Source organism: Rana temporaria, chromosome 1 (assembly GCF_905171775.1).
Source record: "Rana temporaria chromosome 1, aRanTem1.1, whole genome shotgun sequence".
NCBI classification, from domain to species: domain Eukaryota; kingdom Metazoa; phylum Chordata; class Amphibia; order Anura; family Ranidae; genus Rana; species Rana temporaria.
In genome coordinates this window covers 437,004,231-437,027,014 of record NC_053489.1, presented here as the reverse complement: position 1 = coordinate 437,027,014, position 22,784 = coordinate 437,004,231, and the positions used below count along the sequence as shown (strand labels likewise).

At 42.3% G+C, this 22,784-nt stretch overlaps 1 protein-coding gene across 9 annotated transcripts in view; it reads left to right on the top strand.

Moving 5' to 3' along the window:
- The window catches only part of ANKRD17 (ankyrin repeat domain 17), a 181,005-nt gene that overhangs the window by 132,469 nt on the left and 25,752 nt on the right, over positions 1 to 22,784 (top strand). For all 9 annotated transcript variants that reach the window (XM_040326262.1, XM_040326280.1, XM_040326244.1 and 6 more), the window contains 8 exons: positions 25 to 187; positions 299 to 394; positions 2,696 to 2,812; positions 2,927 to 3,098; positions 4,300 to 4,735; positions 9,579 to 9,731; positions 14,900 to 15,049; positions 21,838 to 22,784. The exon at positions 21,838 to 22,784 is cut by the window's right edge and continues 702 nt beyond it. In XM_040326262.1, coding sequence (XP_040182196.1) covers positions 25 to 187; positions 299 to 394; positions 2,696 to 2,812; positions 2,927 to 3,098; positions 4,300 to 4,735; positions 9,579 to 9,731; positions 14,900 to 15,049; positions 21,838 to 22,784 — 2,234 coding nt within the window. The remainder of the gene's footprint in view (positions 1 to 24; positions 188 to 298; positions 395 to 2,695; positions 2,813 to 2,926; positions 3,099 to 4,299; positions 4,736 to 9,578; positions 9,732 to 14,899; positions 15,050 to 21,837) is intronic.

Below are 22,784 nucleotides of genomic sequence, written 5' to 3'. Positions count from 1 at the left end.
TTTTAAACTGTTTTGTTATTACAGGGGAGCTCATATTGATGTAAGAAACAAAAAGGGCAACACTCCACTTTGGCTAGCAGCAAACGGAGGTCATTTAGATGTTGTTCAACTACTTGTGCAAGCTGGAGCAGATGTAGATGCAGCAGACAATAGAAAGATTACCCCCCTCATGGCAGCTTTCAGAAAGGTACTTTTTGATTGTGATTCTTTTGGTACTTTTTGACATGCTTTTGACATGCTTTTTAAATGAATGCATTATTAGTGCTTTCCATTTAGCTGTATTTTCTTTGTGTTGTAGGGTCATGTTAAAGTGGTTCGTTACCTTGTGAAAGAGGTAAACCAGTTTCCCTCAGACTCTGAGTGCATGAGGTATATTGCCACCATTACAGATAAGGTAAATTGATCTGAATAAATCATTGACTAGTACACATTCAATGACATTCTTGAATCTAAGTTTGTTTTTAATTGTTCTATGTGTAATCTCCTGATGTCATACTTTGCAAAAGGCAACCTTGAGGTTGGATAGTACTGGATGAGTAAACTATTGTTGCTTTAGCATAATGTATCCTCTTAACAAGTTACATGCTATGAAACTAATTTTAAACACAACTTGAGTACAATTGAGTGTTGTAGAATTCTGCAGAACAGAAGGGTTTTCCCTTAAAGTGTTAAGGTAACTTTTTTTTTTTCTACAGTTCCCTCTCATATATAACATTAAGCTTTGCAGTGCATGTCATTTATATAACTTCAGAGTGCCATTTGGTGCTCAGCTGACTGCCCACTGGTTTCCTCTCTGGATGCGGCAGGGGGAGGTGCTGGTAAACCCCTGCTGACATCTGCCAAGAAGAGGAGGGGAAGGACATCAGCGGACAGTCTCATGAGCGCCGGATGGCACTCTGAAGAGTAAGCTGCTATTCCGTATATTTTTATAAATGAGATGCACGGCAGGGCCTAATGTTCTATATCAGAGGGAACTTTTTAAAAATCGTGTTTAGAGCGGGAGGGGAGGATCAGTGAACTGACGGGTAAAGAGGGGAGGGGTGAGAGGACAGAGGGAGATCCGGATGACTCCGATGTCAGGGCTCAGCAGCCCTGATATATCGGAGTTGGCACAGAGAGGAGAGGGTAGAAATTTGCAGGATCAGCCAGGTATTACAGGTGATACAGGGGGCCAAATGACACAGCACAAGCACTGTGCTTTACATAAGACGCTTTAAGGAAACAGGATTTATTTTTTTGGGTTAAACACTTTAATGCAAAAAAAGGTGAAAAACCTTAAGGCTTTAGAATCACTGTAATAGTCTGTTTTGTACAGAGTGGCCCCAGTCCTCTTGGGACTGGCTCTTACCCTGGTCTATCCAGCCGTCTCCAAATCAGAACCCATCAGTGTTTACCTTGGACCACACCCAGATTCCACTGGTTTGAGGCCAGTCAGTAATGTTTGCTTCGGGCACTAGATCCTGCATTTAAGCACTTGTCTTGACATGTTGCAGTGTGTGTAATTTGCTTCAGGGTGCTATATAGGTCTAGGGATTTAGTCTTTCTCCATGGTTCCCAGATCCTAAAGATCCCTTCAGGTTATGCCCACTACCACTTATGAAGCCTAGACCCCTAACAGGCCAAGTGACATGGAAAATCTATATTGCCTTTTGGCACCATAAGCATTTCTATGTAATTTTAAATTTGCCATTCTTTTCCCTTCTGCACTTAGTCCCAGGATGACATAGTTGCAGCACTCCTCCTGGTTGACTCGCTTCCACCTGATATATTTGATAAAAACGTACATGCTTGCTGCACTTCCTGCTGCTTCTGCTACAGGAAACCTAGCCAAGGAACATGGTCCGTGCCTGGGTTATAACGGCTCTTGTATTTCAGTGGGATGCACCGAAATTTTGTCCGCTGTGAATTATCTGCCATTTTTTTGATATTTGCCGAAAAAAAGCCAATACCGAAAGGGGACCATGGTCCTCCCCGGGCGCCATTAATTGCGGGAGTGTCATCTTGGCGTGCCCAGTCCTCTCTTTTTTTTTTTTTTTTTTTTTCTCCGCAATCTTCACGTGTCGCAGCTGAATTGTAGGGGCTGCAGTAACAATGCCCCACCTCCTGTAATAGGCGGCACACTGATCCAATGACGGGACATTGAATCAGTGTGATTTGATCACAGGAGGCGGGACATTATTACTGCGGCCCAGGCAATTCAAATCCGCTCTGTGACACACAGAGATCTGCAAGGTCACCCAGTCAGGGAACGGGTGAACAATGCCACGGTAGTGACTTGCATAAACCATAAAGAAGGCTCCAGAATTGGAGCCACCCTAAAAGAAACAGTTTTGTAACTTTTTGACTGAAATTCGGATCTCTTATGCTATCCACATCCCTGTTGTGGGCAGACAGACTTCCTAAGCTGTCAACATATAGACCTGGGAGAATGGTCTCTAACTTTCAGAATCTCTATCGGTGATGGGGGAAGTTCAGATGTGTATACCTGGCCTCCTGGGTCAATGACAAAATGGCAGATTTGTAACCAGTACAAGGGATCCCCTAACCTTTGCAGTAGATGACCTGTAATTCCTTGGCATCTATTCAAGCTATCTATAAGGAGTTATAGATATAAGTTTTATTAGCATGTTGTTTGCATTTTAGTCTAGTAGTTGAGTTGGCCTTTTTTTTAATAACTTTTTTTATGCCATTTTAGGAAATGTTAAAGAAGTGCCATCTCTGTATGGAATCCATTGTACAAGCCAAAGACAGGCAGGCAGCAGAAGCCAACAAGAATGCTAGCATCCTCTTGGAAGAGCTTGATTTAGAAAAGGTAATTAATGAATGTGAAATGTGTGAGCTCTTGGCACATAGTTATATGTGCCATTATAGTTTTTAAATTTCCCTAACCTATACACCAACTTTCTAAATCTTTTATAATTTTTAGCTACGAGAAGAAAGCAGAAGATTGGCGCTGGCTGCAAAACGAGAAAAAAGGAAGGAAAAGCGGCGAAAGAAGAAAGAGGAGCAGAGGAGAAAACTAGAGGAAATTGAAGCCAAAAATAAAGAAAACTTTGAGCTTCAAGCTGCTCTTGAGAAAGAAAAGCAGAAGATTGAAGGTAACTAATCATGTTTTGTGTTTATTGATGTCACCAGAACATGTACCATATGAGAATCTTCATACCAATAACAATTTGGCTATTTCTTGTGCTTGATATGCGCTTTGCATTATTAGGGTTAAGTAAAACAGAGAGGCCTTGTTAATAAATTTACATTTTGTAAACCATTTCCTCATGTATCCCTTTCAAGAACCTCCTTCAACGATATTCTCTATTTTAAAAAGATCAAACGGTTAACTGACATGGTAAAAAAAGCAAGAAAAATGCTGATTTTTACAGAAAAATGCTGTGGTAATAAAATGACATGCCTCCTGAACTAAAACCTGCCAGACTTAAAGCGGGGGTTCACCCTTAGAGGGCACTTTTCCCCCTTAGATTCCTGCTCGTTTTTACTAGGGGAATCGGCTATTTATTTTAAAATATGTGCAGTACTTACCCGTTTACGAGATGCATCCTCTCCGTCGCTTCCGGGTATGGGCTTCGGGAATGGGCGTTCCTTCTTGATTGACAGTCTTCCGAGAGGCTTCCGACGGTCGCATCCATCGCGTCACGATTTTCCGAAAGAAGCCGAACGTCGGTGCGCATGCGCAGTATAGAGCCGCACCGACGTTCGGCTTCTTTCAGCTACGAGTGACGCGATGGATGCGACCGTCGGAAGCCTCTCGGAAGGCTGTCAATCAAGAAGGAACGCCCGCTCCCGAAGACCCATACCCGGAAGCGACGGAAGAAGATGCAGCTCGAAAACGGGTAAGTACAGCTCATATTTTACTACAAATAGCCGATTCCCCTAGACTGAACGAGCAGGAACTTTATGGGAGAAAAAAAAAAATTTCATAAATGGGTGAACTCCCGCTTTAATATGCATCCTTTTTTTTTTTTCCTACCCTCAAAGTCCATATACATCTTTTCAAATGCAATATATTCCAATATATTTGGGCATATATATTTTTTCACATTCCCTTGATTAACAAAAATCATTGAGCATGTGTGTGTGTATATGTATGTATGTGTGTGTGTGTGTGTGTGTGTGTGTGTGTGTGTTTTCCTTTTTAAAAGTATATATGCATTTGATAAACTTGCCGTGTGCATACATTTTAGAAGGAACAAATGTTGGTAGTAAATCTGCTTTCTAGAAACCTTGATTTATAGCTGTAAATCTCAGTTACACTTAAACTTCATAACATTTTATTTACTTCTCTAGATGAGCCCCCAGTTGTTACAGAACCACCTAGTGCAACCACCACTACCACTATTGGCATATCTGCTACATGGACCACTCTGGCAGGCTCGCATGGAAAAAGAAACAATACCATTACCACAAGCAGCACGAAGCGGAAAAGTAGAAAGAACAAAATAGCAGAAAATGTGCAGATTATATTTGAAGATCAGCTTCCCATTTCCTATGGGCAGCAAGAAAAGCTAAATGGAGAATCCAAAAGTAGTAGTACCAGTGAAAGCGGAGACAGTGATAACATGAGGATTTCCAGCTGCAGTGATGAAAGCAGCAACAGCAGCAATAAGAGTGACCATCATTCTGCCATCAATGACAGCAGTTTGCAAAGCAAAAAGAAACCATCTGTGCTTGTCTCCTCTCCAAAAGAAGAAAGAAAATTATCATCTAATAAAACCTCAATAAAGTAAGTGTTGTGTGGGTTTTTTTTTTTTTTTTTTTAAATGTGCAGACTTAAAGGGGTTGTGTAAAAAAAAAAAAAACTTTTTTCACAGTAAGCATCCTTTACCTGCAGACATTCCTCTTTTCACTTCCTCATTGTTCGTTTTTGCTCAGAAGTTGCTCTATTTCTTCTCTGTTCTGTTCACTTCCTGCTTGTCTGATTTTACTGACCACTGTGAAGGGAGGCTTTACTGCGGTGGTCAGTAACGTGCTCGCCCCCTCCTGGGAACTACATCTGTGTGGCAGGACGCTCTCTACGTGTTAGAGACTTCAAGGAGGTGTGAATTACTGGGTGTGCTCCAATGCATACTGAAAAATGTAGTTTTTACATGAACGAGCGCCGCAAACCAGGAAGTGAATGAGAGAACAGAAACTAGAACGCCGGAGTTGATATGAAGGAATTTAATAGGCATTTACTTGTTTTTTTTTTTTAACAGAATCATTACACTATTCTGTCTACCTTGCAGACATTAATTTTAGGCAAAAAATAATTTCCTTTACAACTCCTTTAATAAAAACCATGAAAAGTAAGAAAATTTAGCTGGACTTATGGAAAACAAATTGGCCATTGGCCTGTACTTGAAAATGATGCCCATGTGCACATAGTGTTCAATGCAATGGGTAAAACCACTTTCAGTGTTACAAAAGCAGTAAAATGTCTGCATTAATCCAGTCAATTTTTAATGTACAAATCTTGTAAAAAGCAATCAAAACTGTTAAATCTTAAGACACTGCAAGAATATACATACACCCTGGAGATGGGCATGTTCAGTCAGGTAATTAAACACCAGCAAAGCCCCTTGGGCACATTGCCAATAACCCTACCTCACTCTGAGTCCTCGGTTTTGTTCTGTTTGGACCTCTTCTTTAGAGAAAAATCACCCTTAGCTGAACATTTTTTTTATTCTTTTTGTTTTATCTTTGATTATTCAATCCCTCGCTGTCTTCAAATGCCAACACAGAAGCAGTGTATCCAGTTTGCACAACCTCTGTAAAATTTGGAATTTGGAAGATGTACCTGGCTACCATGTTAAAGTGATGGGCTGTTATTGGTGCTTTGGGCATTGGCGCCTGCATGGGCTCTCACTCTAACATTTGGTGAGACATGTTGGCTACACAGTGCTATACAGGTCGAGGTCCATGATCCATCGCTATGGAACCCAGTTCTTAAAGACCCCTTCAAGGATATGCCTACTGTGACAGGCATAGCATGGACCTTTAGATACAGTCTAGCTTGTGGACAGGTAAAAAAAAATTGAAGAAATTCAATTTTTTTTTTTTTTTTTTTTGGGTGTGTTTTATAGCAGAAAACTATTTGGTTTTTCTTTTCCTCCACAGTTTCTTTTTTTTTTTTTTTTTTTGTCTTTGCAAAATTGGCACTCTTTGTTTTATAGTGCAAAAAATAAAAACCGCAGCGGTGATCAAATACCATTAAAAAGCTTTATTTGTGGGGAAAAAAGGACATCTATTTTATTTGGGTACAGCATCGCAATTTTCAGCTAAAGCATCGCAGTGCCATATCGCAAAAAATGGCCTGTCATTAAGGGGGCAAATCCTTCCAGGGCTGAAGTGGTTAAGGAATCCACCTTACAATTCAACAACGCAAAAATGTCCTCCACTTTGACCATAAATCTTCTATAGCAGGGCTCAAAATTTCAAGTCCTGAGCCACTAGCCAGGCCTTAAGAGTTACTCGCCGCATGAACCGCAGCCTCAATGTGCCGCATGAACCGCAGCCTCACTGTGCCGCATCACTCCAGACTCACCATTGATGCGCCTGGTTCACACACACAGCGGACATCTCCCACTGTGTGTTACGGAGCTGGGCCTGTGTTCAGCGGCTCGGTGTAACAAGATCCCGCCCCCCCCCCCCTAGACCGGCTCGTGTGATAGGCGGATCACTGAATCAATCTACTATCACACGAGTTGGTCTAGGGGGGCGGGACCTTGTTACACAGAGCCGCCGAACACAGACCCAGCTTTGTAACACACAGTGGGAAATGTCCGCTGTGTGAGGAGGAGACGGCTGCAGCTTCAGTCCAGCCATGCCGCTCTGTGTCCTCCGGCTGACAGTTTCCTGGCTGATCACTTCAGCCAGGAAACTGTCAGCCTGCTCCGTCCCTGTACCGTACTCACCCTGCACTAAATTCCACTCGCAAAATGCGAGCAGGCGAGTGGAATTTTTGAGGGCTGTTCTATAGCATCCACACTCCAGGAGATGAACTACAAGTTTCTGGGTGGTGGTACAGGTGCAGGCTACACTCTAAATATTTTCCCCTTAGGGGCTCTAGTAACTGCTGGAGATGTGGAAAAGAGAAGGGTGCCATGTTTCACATTTTCTGGCAGTACACAAAAGTAAGTCTTCTGGCAGGATGTGACAGACATCAAACAATTCACTTTGGTAGATGTGGGTGATGACCCTGCCGCCTTTGCCTGTTGCACCTTTCAGAAAGGACGATTAAGAAATGCAAATCTTCCTTGGCCATTCATCTTTAGAACGTGGCGAAGGTCTGTAGTGGAAACAAATGTGCCAACCCACTAAATCTCTATGGTCAACAAGATCAAGGCAATGGAAGACCTTACTGTTACTCTTCATAATACAGAGGAGACCTGCTCTGACGCCTACTCTGAATATGCTTGCCCAATCTAAATAGCCTGCTGGACTCTCTTCCCTTTACCTCACATGTCTCCTCATTCTCCCCCTCCTTTTTAAAGGAGGGAGAATATGGCCAAAGCTTTTTGGCCCTACTTCTATGGATCACAGGAGTGCAGTTCGTTCTGCTGATGTCACTCTGCCAGTCCCAGGTTCTGAATCGATCCCGAGTTTTGAAGTGATACCTCACTTAGCGTGACTTTCAGGACTTCCACTCAACGTGTTTCTCTGTAGCATGAATTTTCACCTTCCTGCAGCTGGGTCATAATTTGGCTTTTGGTACTATCTAAGGTCCGTTTTCTCCCCATTTCATTCTGTTTCAGAGACTGTTGGTCATTTTTTTTTTTTCTTAAGACAAGGGGGTCTCCCAGTTGACTCCCTCTGTGCCTTCTCCTGTGACTCCATGGGATCTGAATCTGTATCTCTGTGCTTTCAGAAAGCATTGTTTGAACGCATTGGAGACCTTCCTTTCTCGCCGACAAAGTAATGTTCCTTGTATGAATCACCTTTGTGAAATGAGTGTTTTAATGGGTGGCTTTATCCTGCTAACAACCCTTTCTGGTTTTGCATAATGACAAGAAGTCCTAGGACTTCCTTTTTGCCTAAGGCCCCTTTCACACGGGGCGGATCAGTAATGATCCGCCTCCGTATGCTCAGCGGGCATCGCTCCGTTGATTCCCGCTGAGCCAGCGGATGACAGGGCCGTCCCCACACACTGTGCAGGGACCGCCCTGTCTTTTCGGCGCTCTCCCCTATGGGGGGATCGGATGAACACGGACTGTATGTCCGTGTTCATCCGATCCGCAGACAGAAGGAAAAATAGGATTTTCTTCCGTCTGCAAAATCGGATCATTGCGGACACCCGCAATCTCATAGGGACCAATGCATGTCCCTTTTTCATCCGCAAACGGATGGATGAAAAAGCAGACATACGGTCCGCAGTTGTGGAAGGGGCCTAAGGTTGTTTTTGCCTTTCACCTCAACCAAGGCATTATTTTTTTTTCTCACCCCACTGTCTAAACACTTTTCCGCCGCCATCCGGTGCTTATCCGGGCTCGATGTTATAACAAGCCTGGGCGCGATGTTATGACGTCAGGTTTGGGCAGCGATTGTAAACAAAGCCGCCATCATGGCTGGTAAGCATGAGATCGTGTGTGTTTTTTTTTTTTTTATCTCATGCTTTTCAGCCTGGAGGAGAGAGGTGGGTTCTTATTGACCCACCATGTCTCCATAAAGAGGACCTGTCATGCAAACAAAGTGTAAAATGACTAAAAATAAAGGAAAACCATTAAAAAAAAAAAAACCCTGTTCCTGGTAACTCGCGCTTAGAGCGTGAGCAAAAATTCTAGCATTAGACCACCTATTTCCTAGGGTGTCTGCTAAAAATACATATATAATGTTAGGGGGTTCTGAGTAATTTTCTAGCAGAGTGTGTAGGAGTGGAGTGCCAGAATAGGCCCTGTAAGGAAGTGGTTAAAGAATATGATCATGTTAAAATTATTTGTCGATAAAGCTGAACACATCGTTTAAATACATTTATATTTCTCAATAGTCAGGAAAGCCACTTTACGTGCCAAATTCTTTGCAAACCCAGATATTTCCTTGTAATAGTAGTGTTGACAATACTGTACACTGCCCATTACAAGATGCTTGCAGAAAACTAGAGGTGGGCAGATACAAAAGCCCCCCCCCCCCCCCCCCCCCCCCCCCTTTGTGTCTGAGACCACAGCATTGACCATTCTTAATTACTGGAAACTGTGGCACAAAGCAATGTGCAGTAATTTTTGCACACATCTGTATGAAACACACGAACGCCACCAAGATTCAATAAGACTACACACTGCTCTTGCTTTTTAGACAATATTTGCTTAGCCCAGATTTCCATACAGGCCCTGTGCCACCTAATGGCAAAATCTTTAACTCTTAAAAGTAGTTTCATATTAGGGGTTTGTATTTTTACTACCAGTTTTATGCAGATTTAATATTAACAAGCATAGTTTTATGCAGTTTATATATGTATTATATCACTTATATTTTTTTCCTTTTCCACTTGTGTATAAAGCTGTTAAAGAAATTTAACTACATTAGGTTTATAGCATTCTACTTGAATTGTGTAAACCGAACAACATTAACATTGTGTTTGTTCTGGTTTGAAGGTTATCCGAATCTGTTCTTGAAACCGGTAATTCTTTATCTACAAGCATCAAGACTGGGCCTTCTCCGCTTTCATCTCCCAATGGAAAATTGACAATAGCCAGTCCCAAGAGAGGGCAAAAGAGGGAAGAAGGCTGGAAAGAGGTGGTCAGAAGGTGTGTTCAAATAACAATTTTTTTTTTTAACAACTTTGTCAAATTACTTTGCATGGTGGCTTTTTCAATTGAAATGTAATTCTGTCCACTCTTTAGCGTTAACACATTATTTCGTTTTTTGCAAACCTATCTTAATCATACATTATTGAACACAGACCAAGTATTCATAGAGCCTAGGTCAGTGATGGCACTCCAGATGTTTTGGAACTAAATTACCCATGATGCTCAACTACAAGGTCTGCCATCACTGGCCTAGGTTATAAGCTTCCCTGGATGCCTGCCCTATAACGCTACCCCACTATTGAGCTTTTTGCTAGTGTCCTAAGGTGATGGACCTCTTCTCCCTTATGAAGAAATCACTTGGAGTAAAGCTTATCTTTTGGTTTCTTCAGTCAACTCTTCGCTGTCTTCGAATTCAATAAGTAGTGCATGTAGATCAGTGCAGCCATGGTAAAACCTTGGGGAGCCATACCTAGACCCCATGACAAGGGCGTGACCTGTAATGTAGCTTTGAGCAATATATCCTGCATGGGCGCTCACCTTGGTACTTTTTGAGCGAACTACACTTGTTGCACAGAGTACTATGGGACCCAGTCATAGTTTTTGTATTCTCCTTCCAGACACAGTTAGTTACCCTATATTCTGCACCCTGCTCCATGAGTACCCCACAGGGAATTACCCTTACTCATAGCTATTGTGGATAACAGACGAGAGAGAGCCATGGAAGAAAACTCACCTTTTGTTCTATCGAAGGCCCCCACACAACACTCCACCTCACAAGTGGCCTGCCTGACAAAAGCAGATTTAAAAAAAAAAATTCTCAACGGTCACAATTTCTCAGATAATGAATGGCTTTCAGGGCTTGTTCACACCATACGTGAATTAAAATTGATGGGTACTGAAGGGAAAGCTGCACAGCTATTCATGCACGTTGACATCAGTTTTTATGCGTATCAGTTATGTGCCCTATTCACACCAATGTTGATGTCCTTTCACTCGGGCTAAATGGGGGTTATTGCATGTATTGTACATTTCGATCAAACGGTATTAATGCCAAATAAACACACTGCGGTCAATTTTTAAGAAGGCTTTTCCTTTAATGTGCAATCCCAAGCTGACAATGTAGGACCTAGGGCCCCCGCTTTTACTAGATGCTAAAGATTTGATGACATTGAGTGGGTATACCGTGGATAGAAAGTCTACACACCCCTATTAAAATGTCAAGTTTCTGTAATGTAAAACTATGAGACAAATAAATCATTTTAGACTACTTCTTCCACCTTTTTAATGTGACCTATAATATATAACAACATTTAGTGGGGAAGTAGAAATAATAAGAATAATAAAAAAATATATATATGATCAAGTGTGCACACACTTAAACTAATACTTTTGTATTTCTACTGTTATACAATAAACTTGTTTCTGATTTAAAAAAAAAAAAACTAATACTTTTGTTGAAGCACCTTTTGATTTTATTACAGCACTCTGTCCTTTTGCATACAAGTATATCAGCATGGCACATCTTGACTTAAGCTTGGCAATATTTCCCCACTCTTCCTTGCAAAAACACTCCAAATCTGTCATATTGCGAGCGCATCTCCTGTGCACAGCCCTCTTCAGATTACCCCCACAGATTTTCAATGGGATTCAAGTCTGGGCTCTGGCTGGGCCATTCCAAAACTTACATTTTCTGGTGTAACCTGTTTGGATGAATGCTTTGGGTCGTCATGCATTCAAGCAGACTGCTATTGGGAACTGTTCAAAATTCCCTCTACCTTGACTAAGGCCCCTGTTACAGCTGAAGAAAAACAGCCCCAAAGCATGATGACGCCACCACCATGCTTCACTGTGGGTAGGGTGTACTTTTGGTGATGTGCAGTGTTTAGGCCAAACATACCTTGGCATTATGGCCAAAAGTTCAACATTGGTTTCATCAGACCATAGCACATTTCCTCACATGGTTTTGGGAAACTTCAGATGTATTTTTGCAAAATTTAGCCAGGCCTGGATGTTTTTCTTCGTAAGGAAAGGCTGCCATCTTCCCACTCTACCCCATAGCTCAGACATGTGGAGATTGTTGTCACATGTACCACAGAGCCAGTACTTGCCAGAAATTCCTGCAGCTCCTTTAATGTTGCTGTATGCGTCTTGGCAGCCTCCCTGACCAGCTTTTCTTATCTTTTCATCAATTTTGGAAGGACATCCAGTTCTTGGTAATGTCACTGTTGTGCGATTATTTTCTCTACTTGATGACTGTTCCATGGTCTATCGAATGCCTTGGAAATTCTTTTGTACCCTTCTCCTGACTGATGCCCTTTTAATAATGAGATCCCTCTAAAGCAGTGGTTCTCAACCTGGGGGTCGGGACCCCCTTGGGGGTCAAATGAGGATTTGCCAGGGGTCCCCAAAACCTGGGCTGTTCCTGAAGCCTGTGGCCGCCCACTCAGCCTCTTCACAGCCGCCCAATCAGTTCACGGCATAGCTGGGAGGCAGGGACTAGAGGTCAGCTGACTGGTGAGGAATTGTGAGGTGGGAGGGGCTGGAGAAGACCGTATCTGCTGATTTCAGCATAGGTGTCACTGCTACGAGAAACCACAAAGTTGGAGACACAATGAGTAACACTACCTGTGATTAGAGTTGCCTTTTAAAGCCCCCACTACAGTTCTCAGATCAGCAGATGACCTTGATCAAGAGCTCCTTAGTTGGCTGATCCCAACTCCCCGCCAGCACTGCCACTGAATCCCAACTCCCCGCCAGCACTGCCACTGAATCCCATACTCCCCTCCAGGGAGTAAGAGAAGGAATAAAAATAGAGAATACATGGAAGGGAGAGGAAAAGAGTGGGAGAACAAAGAAAAAGGGAGAGAAAGAATAAGAGAGAGAACAAGAAAGAAGTCTAGAGAGGGATGGGGATAACAAACAAGAAATTAGGATAGAGAGAGATAAAAGGGAAAGAAAGGAGAAAAAAAAAAGTGGTACATCCTAAAATGTACTATAAGGGGTTCTAATGTACGAGTGGAAGGGACTCAGGGAGCGCTAAATGTCCGTGGGTTAGGGGTGCAAATTACTTGTCTTGCCTTGGGTGCCGACAACCCACGATAGGAAAATTATTTTACCATTAGGGGTCCCCACAACTTGGGAAATTTTATCAAGGGGTCACAGCACTAGACAGGTTGAGAACCACTGCTCTAAAGCTTTGGAAGCTCTCTACGGACCATGGCTTACGCTGTAGGATGGTCTCTCGGTCTCCGACACCTTTGTTTAATCTGATCAGGGAGGCTAGATCCACCAAGGGTTTTATATCGCAATGTTACATTCCTGAAATGCATCCCCTGTGAGTGCTAGCTAAGAGGGAGGGGGACATTGGCCAGTTCACTGGGGAACAATGGGAGGAAGCCCTCCAATTGGTGATAACATGCTCCTGAAACGTTTCAGAGATTACCACAAATATATATACTTTTAAGGATGTACTACACTCCCCACAGACGACACACTATGGGTCTTCTGTCTGCCCCGACATGCACCAGCTGTAAATGTTATAACGGGGACTTGATCCACCTGTTGTGGAGGTGCCCAAAGCTGCTTTCCTACAGGAGGGAAGTGGTGGACATCCTTAACAGGGTGTTTTTGAAGTGTTTTTTTCTTTTACACCCCAAACCTTGCCTGTTTTAATCTACTGGACAAATTTGAATGGGACAGCTACATTAGAGAGGCAATTATTAGATTCCCATTTGTAGCTCGCAAGTTAATAATGACGCATTGTGTATGTCAGAGCACTCCCACGGTCAAAAAGTGGATCACTGCTGTAGGTAATACACTTGGATGGAAAAGATAATTTATCAGCATTGGAGATGCTCGTGAAAATATGACAAACTTTGGGACCCATGGCTGGATGTACCCAGGCTTGCCTCAGTGGGATCTGGTCATACAGGCTTCTTGGTTTTAATGCCGAATGATTCAAAATGGTTATTGTTGCTATAATGGTATTATGGCCTGTAATGTTTTTAGGTATGCTGGACCTTTTTATATGTGATGCCATCCCAAGTGGTACTGGTTCTATAAGTGGAGATGTTCTTAACCCTGACTGTTTTTGTATGTCATACCAAGTTGATGGATGTTTTGCTATGGGCTGTATGCTTTTTTCCTTAAAGCGGGATTCCACCCGCAATATTTTTTAATAAGGACACTTGCCTGTCCTACTCGCCCGCACTGATGGCCCCCCCGATGCCGATCCCTCTATCGGTGCAGGTCCCGCGCCACAATACACACTAAGGGAAACAGGCAGTGAAGCCTTACGGCTTCACTGCCCGTTTCCTACTGCGCATTCTCGAGTCTCGCGCCGACTTGTGAATGGGTGGCTGCTCTCTGGGAACACACACAGTTCCCAGAAAGCAGCGCGCCCCATTTACTAGAAGAAGACGGACGCGGCTTCGTAAGAGGCAGATTAAGGACTTCCGCAAAGCAACAGGTATTTCGGGTGAGTATAAAAAAAAAATAATCAGTTTTTTTTTTTTTTTTTTTTTTTTTCCAGGCTAAATTATTTTTTTTTTTTCCTGGGTGGAACTCGACTTTATAGCGGAGGTTCGAACACCCAAAAGTGAACCTTCGCTTTTCGGAACCCCCCACAATCCCCATACCCCCACCCCCGATGTGTCATGTTTGAACACCTTTCAGGGGGGAGGGGGTGCAGAAACCTGTATTTGCACCACTTCCTGATATAGACTTGAACGAGGCCTAATACAGCTATCTCTTGTGTCATGCGGAGTGAGGGATAAACTTTCAGATCAGCAATATACCAGTGTTCTCAAATATTTATCATTTTAAATCATTTTTCATTTATTTTGTGTCAGTGACATGATGGTACTTTGATTTGTAATTGAGCCATTTTAAGTCCAGTTTACTTTTGTGATAATATATATAAGGAGAAATACGTTTGGAGACTTAGACACATTAATGTGTTATTACAAAATTGATGATGCCTTGGTGTACCATCACATGTTCCTTTATTTTTTTTATTCTATAAATGTTTCTGAGATTTGTGGGGATAAACATCAAACAATGAACTGCATTTTCCAATTTTAGTGAATCAACCTCAATGTGTTCTTTATTAAAATCATTACTATAAAGCGTGCAAATTCTCATGTAAGAATGTTTTTCACTTGTAGGTCCAAGAAAGTATCTGTACCATCCACAGTCATTTCACGGGTTATCGGAAGGGGAGGCTGTAATATCAATGCTATCCGAGAGTTCACAGGAGCACATATTGACATAGATAAACAGAAGGACAAAACTGGTGACCGAATCATAACAATCAGGTAAAATACATACCTAATTCTAACAACTGCTGTTTAAATTAGTTATGTTATGCAATAATAATCTGAAGTACGTATACAAATAAGCGATAACTTGCTGTGCCAAGAGTGTATTTTTGCTTTACTAGTACTCATTTTCCATGCGTTTGTATACAACTGTTAATCTACTTTTGCAAGTAGGAGAATTCAGTGTTTGGTGAAAATGTTATTTTATTGACACTATTTGGTATATATAAATTACCATTGGTGATGAAATGCAGGTACTTTGTTGGCTGTCTTTTTATAACTGGTCTTTGGCTTCAGAGACAAGGCCCCAGGCGGTATATGTGGGCGTTTCTTCTCAAATTGAAGATCGGGTGAACTATGGACTAATAAAAATGGCATTAAGGTGCAACTGAAGTCACCTCTTCGTCAATGGTCTGTTACCTGTGATGTCCCTTTGCCGAAATCTTTTCCCCGAGTGCCAAACTTTGCCTGGTGCAGGATGACATCACTCCAGGACATGCACAGGAGATCAGTCATCTTGGCACACTGCTACTAGTGATGTTGTTTTTCCACCTCCTGTAATAGACCAAGCTGTCCAGCTAAAGTCTCATTTAGCAGGGTTAGGAAAAACTCATTGCACTGGCGGGGGTGTTTACATGAGGCAGCTTTTTTAACCACTAGGTCTGCGCTATAGCCGAATGACGGCCACAGCGCAAACCCCAATTGCCGTGAGAACGTCAATAGACGTCCTCCCCTTCACGCGCTCCGATCACTGACTCGGGTGATCACAGATCCGAGTAAAGGGCCGATCCCGGCCCCTTACCACGTGATCAGCTGTCGGCCAATGACGGCTGATCACTTGATGTAAACAAAGCTCGTATTGTTTTTTTATTTTCTCCTGCTGACAGAAAAAAAAAAAGCCGATCACTGGCTTGGGTGCAAGGGACATCGGTCTTGAAGAGGAAGGAGGCACATCTGCCTCATGTGTGCCAAACTGTACCCCCTGCCAGTGCCACCTATCAGTGCCCACGAGTGCCACCTATCAGTGCCGATCAGTGTCCATCAGTGCAGCCTCATCAGCGTACATCAATAACCGTATTGCCACTGTAATACAGGAAGTGAAAATATAACATCTAGCAGGTTTAACCGTTAACTGTTCACAGGTCATTTTGCTGTGGTACTGCTACTGACATCTGCATCATATGTGCAGTTTTTGATTGCTGCGGTCTGAGTTTATGGGCAAATTACAGCTCATGGCTAACTTGAGACACAGGTGTTATATGGGTCCTTCCACATCCATCTCTGAACTTCCAAAGACTTTTGCCGTTGCTTCTGCACAGTCGGATAACGATGAGGAGGCTTGTACCTTATCCTGGTCTTGAGACTTGGTACAAGAGAAGTCAATTTGCAGGTTCTACTTTGAAACTGACCTTGCAGTTTGCACATGTCTAGACTTGGAATGGTTTTCTTTGGCTCTGCCTAAAGGGACTAGCCTTGGTTCTCTAAAGAGTCCTTAACCTGTTAACCAGTGCATTACCTATTGCTTCCTAGCCTGTATTGGCCTAATCCAGAAAATGTCCACAATACTGCATGGTGGAGGGTTTCCTAAATAAGTGGTCTGCCCTAGTTGTGGACCTAACCATTTTCTGTCTCCACGCACTGTCCCTGTTGAGGTTATCCCTATGTATGAAACCCTTTCTATGCCTAATTCTATATTCCTGATGTGCATCCTGCCATTGCCACCATGTTAATTTGCCAGACCTTATTAAAAGCGTATGCCCTGAGATTCTTGACATCCCTCTCATGACTGTGGCCCTACGCTATTATTTGGGTGATATATGCCAAATATCCAGAATGGGCCTTCTTTTGGTGCATGTGACTTAAATGTTGGTCAGCGGAGCATCAGTGCAATAAGCACCTCTTGCGTATTCCCTTTTATGGTCCTTGACCCAAAAGTCCATGAGCTAGTGGATGCCTTGATGACCATTTGAGAGGCTTTTCTCCCTCATACAATATGTCCTTGCCTATTCTATGTATTTTAGGTGGAGGGCAACGTGGTTGCCACAGGAGGACATGGTATTCCGACCTAGTTGGGCTCATGGCATACTCCTGTGAGCGCTTCCAGATCGTCTGGAATTTTTTGTTCCAAGGGCTAGATTGCTACCCTGCTTCTCAGTTGCAGGTTTTAATGGCTTGTCTGCTGAAGACTGGGTGCTGAGAGAGAGAGGGAACAATGTAATTAGGTCATCCCTACACTTTTAAAGGCTTGCCACCTTTACTTCTGCAAGGCAGGTTTTTAAGTTGGAGATCTTAAAAGTAGAATTCCTGGCAAATCCTTGCTGTTCTTAGAAAATCTCCTCCCTCTCCCCTAATACCTATTCTGACTAACCTCTGTGAAGTGAAGATCTGTATATTTACCTATTTTCAGGCCGCTTCAGTTTTATCACATGATCTGGCTCCCCTGTCAGCCAGCTGCAGGGCAGAGGAGTAAAGGCTGACAACAGATGGGCCTTAGGAAGCCTATGGGTGACCTTACCACTCCCAAGTATTGCCAGAAGCTGTCTAGCACTCTCGGTTCCACTGCAGCCACCGCTGGCTGATATGGGAGATCATGTGACTGAAGCCACTTGAAAATAGGTATTTTATACAGTTTTTTTTTTTTCCTTACACTGGCTAGTCAGAATAAATGTTGGGAGCATTTTTAGGTGGCGTTATGATCTGCCTGAAATTCTATTTGGTAAAGGTTTTCTTTTTCTTTCCAAGGTGTCTTCTTTCCACCTTAAAGTGGAACTTTAGTCAGAAAATTAAGTCCGGCTAGAGCTCTTCAGGCTTGCCCCTTTTGCAGGTATAACATTAAAAATAAGGGGCTATACTGTTTAAAATACATTACTACAGGGCTCGACAAAATCCGGGCGCCAGGTCGCAATTGAAGCCGCGGCCTACAAAGCCGCGGAGGCACAGGATTCTGTGTCTCCGTGAGCCCCCGCTGTGCAATCGCGGCGGCCAGGTAATTGAGGCCACGGCTTTGCAGCCTTGTGAAGTCCCAAGCTTTCATCTGTGACCTGGCGCCATCTGGTGGGGGCCGCTGGCATTACAAGTAAAACAGAAGTTCTAATATGTAATTTTTCTACTGTTTTGACTGCCATCTCCTTCTCTAATTAGAACCCCCAAACATTGTATATATTTTTTATTCTAACACCCTAGAGAATAAAATGGCGATCGTTGCAATACTTTCTGTCATGCCGTATTTGTGCAGCGGTCTTACAAGCACACTTTTTTGGGGAAAAAATACCCTTTTTTAAATTTTAAAAATAAGACAACAGTAAAGTTATCCCAATTTTTTTTATATTGTAAAAGATAATGTTACGCCGAGTAAATTGATACCCAACATGTCACGCTTCAAAATTGCGTGCGCTCATGGAATGCCGACAAACTGTTACCCTTTAAAATCTCCATAGGCGATGTTTAAAAAATTCTACAGGATGCATGTTTTGAGTTAGAGGAGGTCTAGGGCTAGAAATATTGCTCTCGCTCTAATGATCGCGGCGATACCTCACATGTGTGGTTTGAATACTGTTTACATATGCGGGCGCTACTCGCGTATGTGTTCGCTTCTGCGGGCAAGCTCGTCGGGACGGGGCACGTTTTTCTGGCTCCTAACTTTTTTAGCTGGCTCCTAGATTCCAGGCAAATTTGTCAAACCCTGCATTACTACACTCTCACCCTGCACATGCTCAGTTGCTCTCTATTTTTAGGCATTTTTTGTGTCTGTAATGGCCGATCTGCTGAGAGCCTTAAAGTGCCATTAAAGTCTCTCCTTTCCTTTACAGCCAAGGAAGATTCTTCTGTTTGATCTGCAACTGCCATAGTACTGTACATGTGATCAGTTATGACATTAGCCATTTGATGGTTAAACCGTTTTCTGAATTCCTGTGCTCCCAGTGGATGAGAAAGAAAATTACATTTTTGTACTCACTGTAAAACCCTTTTCACGGAGGGTCACTGGTCCCATTTGGCTTTGTATTTAATATTAATGCTCTTGGTTCTAATTGCTACGAACTGAGACTTGCTGGGCAGAGGAGGGGCTAGACAATTCAAATCTAAAAATAATAAATATAATGAAAAAAAAGACTATATGGTAGAACAATTTGTGCTGTTCTCCATGCTGAAGAAAACGATAATCCAATGCTCTCGTGATGTATATTCTTGTGTGTGTGAATAAGGCAAATGAATGTACCAATCACCCAGGTTCACCTTAGGTGATTGGTATATTAATTTGCCTCATTCACACACACAAGAATATACATCAAGAGTTTTGGATTGTGTTTTTTTTTTTTTTTTTCCACCATGGAGAACAGCATGACTTGTTTCACCATATAGACTTTTTCATTATATTTAATTTTGAATGTTCAGCACGGAAACCTTTTGGATTGTATTACATTTTCCACAATTTGTCCCATTGTGGTGTTGCCAGCAGCTTTTATCTTTCTACCTGCACAATATTTTTTCTTCTTTTTTTTTTTCGTTTGCCAGGATTTCTGCTGTTTCTGAATTTTCCAGTGTCTTTCAATTGACCCCAGGAAAAGGATTTTAGAGTACAGTGTAGAGTAGTGTTTTTTGTATAGAGCAAAGTAAGGGAATTGACCTTTTAAGGTTTTTTTAGTGTATTTAGTCTTTGGGTCTATCATGTCAACTATACAGGAAGCAAGAAGATAAACATCTTAAATCTATGCTGCCTCATAATTAGTGGGAATGCTTTAATAAGCATTCCCAGTATTGATATCCGTAAATGTATTATTCTTATCCTTTATTATTATTATTCCGTACGTTTTTTGCATCTGCGTAACTTCTGCATACTTTCAGCGATTGAGACCATTCAACTTTTAAAATGTTCATCTCGTTCAGCTAACGATGGGACTTCAAGTTTTTTTTGTACTATTTATACTTTTTAAAATATTAAGCTTTTAGACACTTTTTTTAACATTGAAGTTAATGAGAACATCCTTTTTCCCGCTTCAAATCTCATGTGCTGCCAAAAGTTTCAGCTCCTTCATACTTTCACTTACAGACACCAAACAAACTTTAAAACGATTTTTTTTTTTATTTATTACTTATCGGACTATTGCACTAATTAACCTAACATTTTTTGCACTTTCACTTATTAATTGCCATGCTTTGATCCAGCACCTTCACTGCTGACAGGCGGCTATTATTAATTTTGTACTTATTTGTATATTCACTAATTTATTACTACTGTATTGGTTATTCACCTAGTGCACCTGTTATGTTACTATCCGATACTGAGTGTTGCACTTAACTGTACCATCACTGGTGCACATTATTATTATTTTTTCACATAACATATTCTGTCTGAGTGTTCTAATACACATTATTCATACTCAATCACATATGAGGTTTATGAGGTTTATCGAGGCACTTTTACTGATTAGATCCACTAGCTCTTAACCTCCACCTGGATCACATATAAGTCTTTACGTACCACTGTTCTGGTACATTTAGCCTCCAGCTGAGACAGCGCCACGACCCCCACACTTTTTCATTTTACTTTTGTGTCCTCTAGGGGATTACTTACCGGGGGGGGGCTGCAGTCTTTATTGTATTATATTTTATTTCTTCACTACAGAATTTTTCATTATTTATTATCCCCTCCTATTACATTCTCCTTACAGTTTGCTCCTAAGCGCGGTTCTTCCTATTATCAATAAACTTTAAAACGGTCACAAAATATTCAGCTATCCGGCTATGACTTTTCGGATTGATATCTTTTATAGTTTTTGTGAAAAAGCAATTTTACGTTTAGTGTTTTTTTTCAGACAATTTTATCGGTTATAATGTGTTCCTATGGAGCTGATTTACAGTGTGTCATGTGATCAGTACAGTGCAGCCCACAAGATCTACTTGTCATACACAATTTATATATCAAACCGTAGGTATTTTTGTCTGGTTTCAGGCAATGTGATCAGTTTTGTGATAGGCATTTGACTTTTAGTTCCAGGAGCTTCTAAAGGACAAGAGTCCCAAAATGTCTCTCATTGACTAATGTTAAAAAGTCTAAAAAATTTCCCAGCAAAACGCACAAAGACACTCTTTTTTAAATCGCTGACATGGCCACATTTTTAAGTTTATCAACATAAATTTTATACCGATTTGTTCACAAAAGCCTTGTGTTTCAAACGGTGAAGTCGATGTATCGATCGCATGTACGGTTGTGGATTTATTAAGGTTTGTTTGAAGGCTTCAATAACTGATTTGGTGTGTGGATTAAAGCATTTCTAATGGTATTTTGATTCCCTAAATAGCTAAATAGCTTCCTTTACCTCAGTGCAATATTCCTCCTCACTGACCTGGGGGGGGGGGGGGGGAACCTCTTGAGGGGGAGGGGCGACCAGGAAGTCGGGACACTCTCTACTTTGCAGATAGAGAAAGGAGCTGTGTGTCCTAAAGATAGTGTAGTGGTTATGGTGAATGACTTTGGTGCGAGCTCAGCAATTCAGCTATTCAGAATTCCCACGCATTTTCCTCAGGAAATGCATTTTCTAGTTAAAATTATTGTTTCTCTTCCGTTCATAGACGGACACAGCCTTCTTTGACATTAGGGTCATGCTTCTTCCTACCAGGAGAGTGGTAGGAAGAAGCATAACCCTAATGTCAAAGAAGGCTGTGTCCGTCTATGAACTCTGAGAAATGGATTTTACGGTGAGTACAAAAATCCTATTTTTGTGACTGCTTTACGGGTATCAAATTATTCGAATTGGTCAACAATGAACTTTCTTTTATTTCTGCAGGGGGGGAACAGAATCAACCAGACAAGCCACACATCTTATCAATGCACTTATTAAGGATCCCGATAAAGAAATTGATGAACTTATCCCAAAGAATCGTTTAAAGGCCTCCTCTGCAAATTCAAAAGCAGCAACTTTAACCTCTGCAGCGGTAACATCTGCTAGCAGTTCAGTTATGGGAATCAAAATTACCCCTGTCACAGTTTCATCTTCACAAGCTGCCTCTTCCCTCGCTGTGCCAGCCATTTCTCAAGCATCTTCTCACAAACCCATGAAAAATCCAGTGAATAACGTGCGACCAGGATTTCCAGTCTCTCTACCTTTGGCGTACCCGCCTCCACAGTTTGCTCATGCTTTACTTGCTGCTCAGACTTTCCAGCAAATCCGTCCTCCGCGGTTACCCATGACGCACTTTGGAGGACCTTTCCCCCCTGCTCAATCCACTTGGGGCCCTTTTCCAGTCAGGCCTCTAAGCCCTGCACGAGCTACCAACTCTCCAAAATCTCACGTGATGCCTCGCCATGCTAATCAAAATTTGAGCAGTCCTCAGGTGATCCCAGGACCCCCTTCATCTACTAGCCCAACGGCTACTACAAACTCTGCGGCCTCAGTGCCTGTCTCATCTACAAATGGGAGCCTCAATTCACCTTCGGTCAGGAGACAACTTTTTGTCACAGTTGTTAAAACGCCTAATGCTACTACAACCACAGTTACCACAACTGCAAGTAACCACATCACCACCCCAACAGCCTCCACCTGCCCTGTTCCCACTGCCAAAGAACATCATACTTCTTCACCTTCATCACCCTCCCCACCTTCCTTGCCCGGAGGAGGTTCTAGAAACAGTCCCTCTGATTGCCTGACGTGTTCTCCAAACAAAGGGACCTTGCTTTCTAGTGATCAGGACTTGGGCAACCATCCTGTGATGGAGATAAATGGCTCAGGCAGCA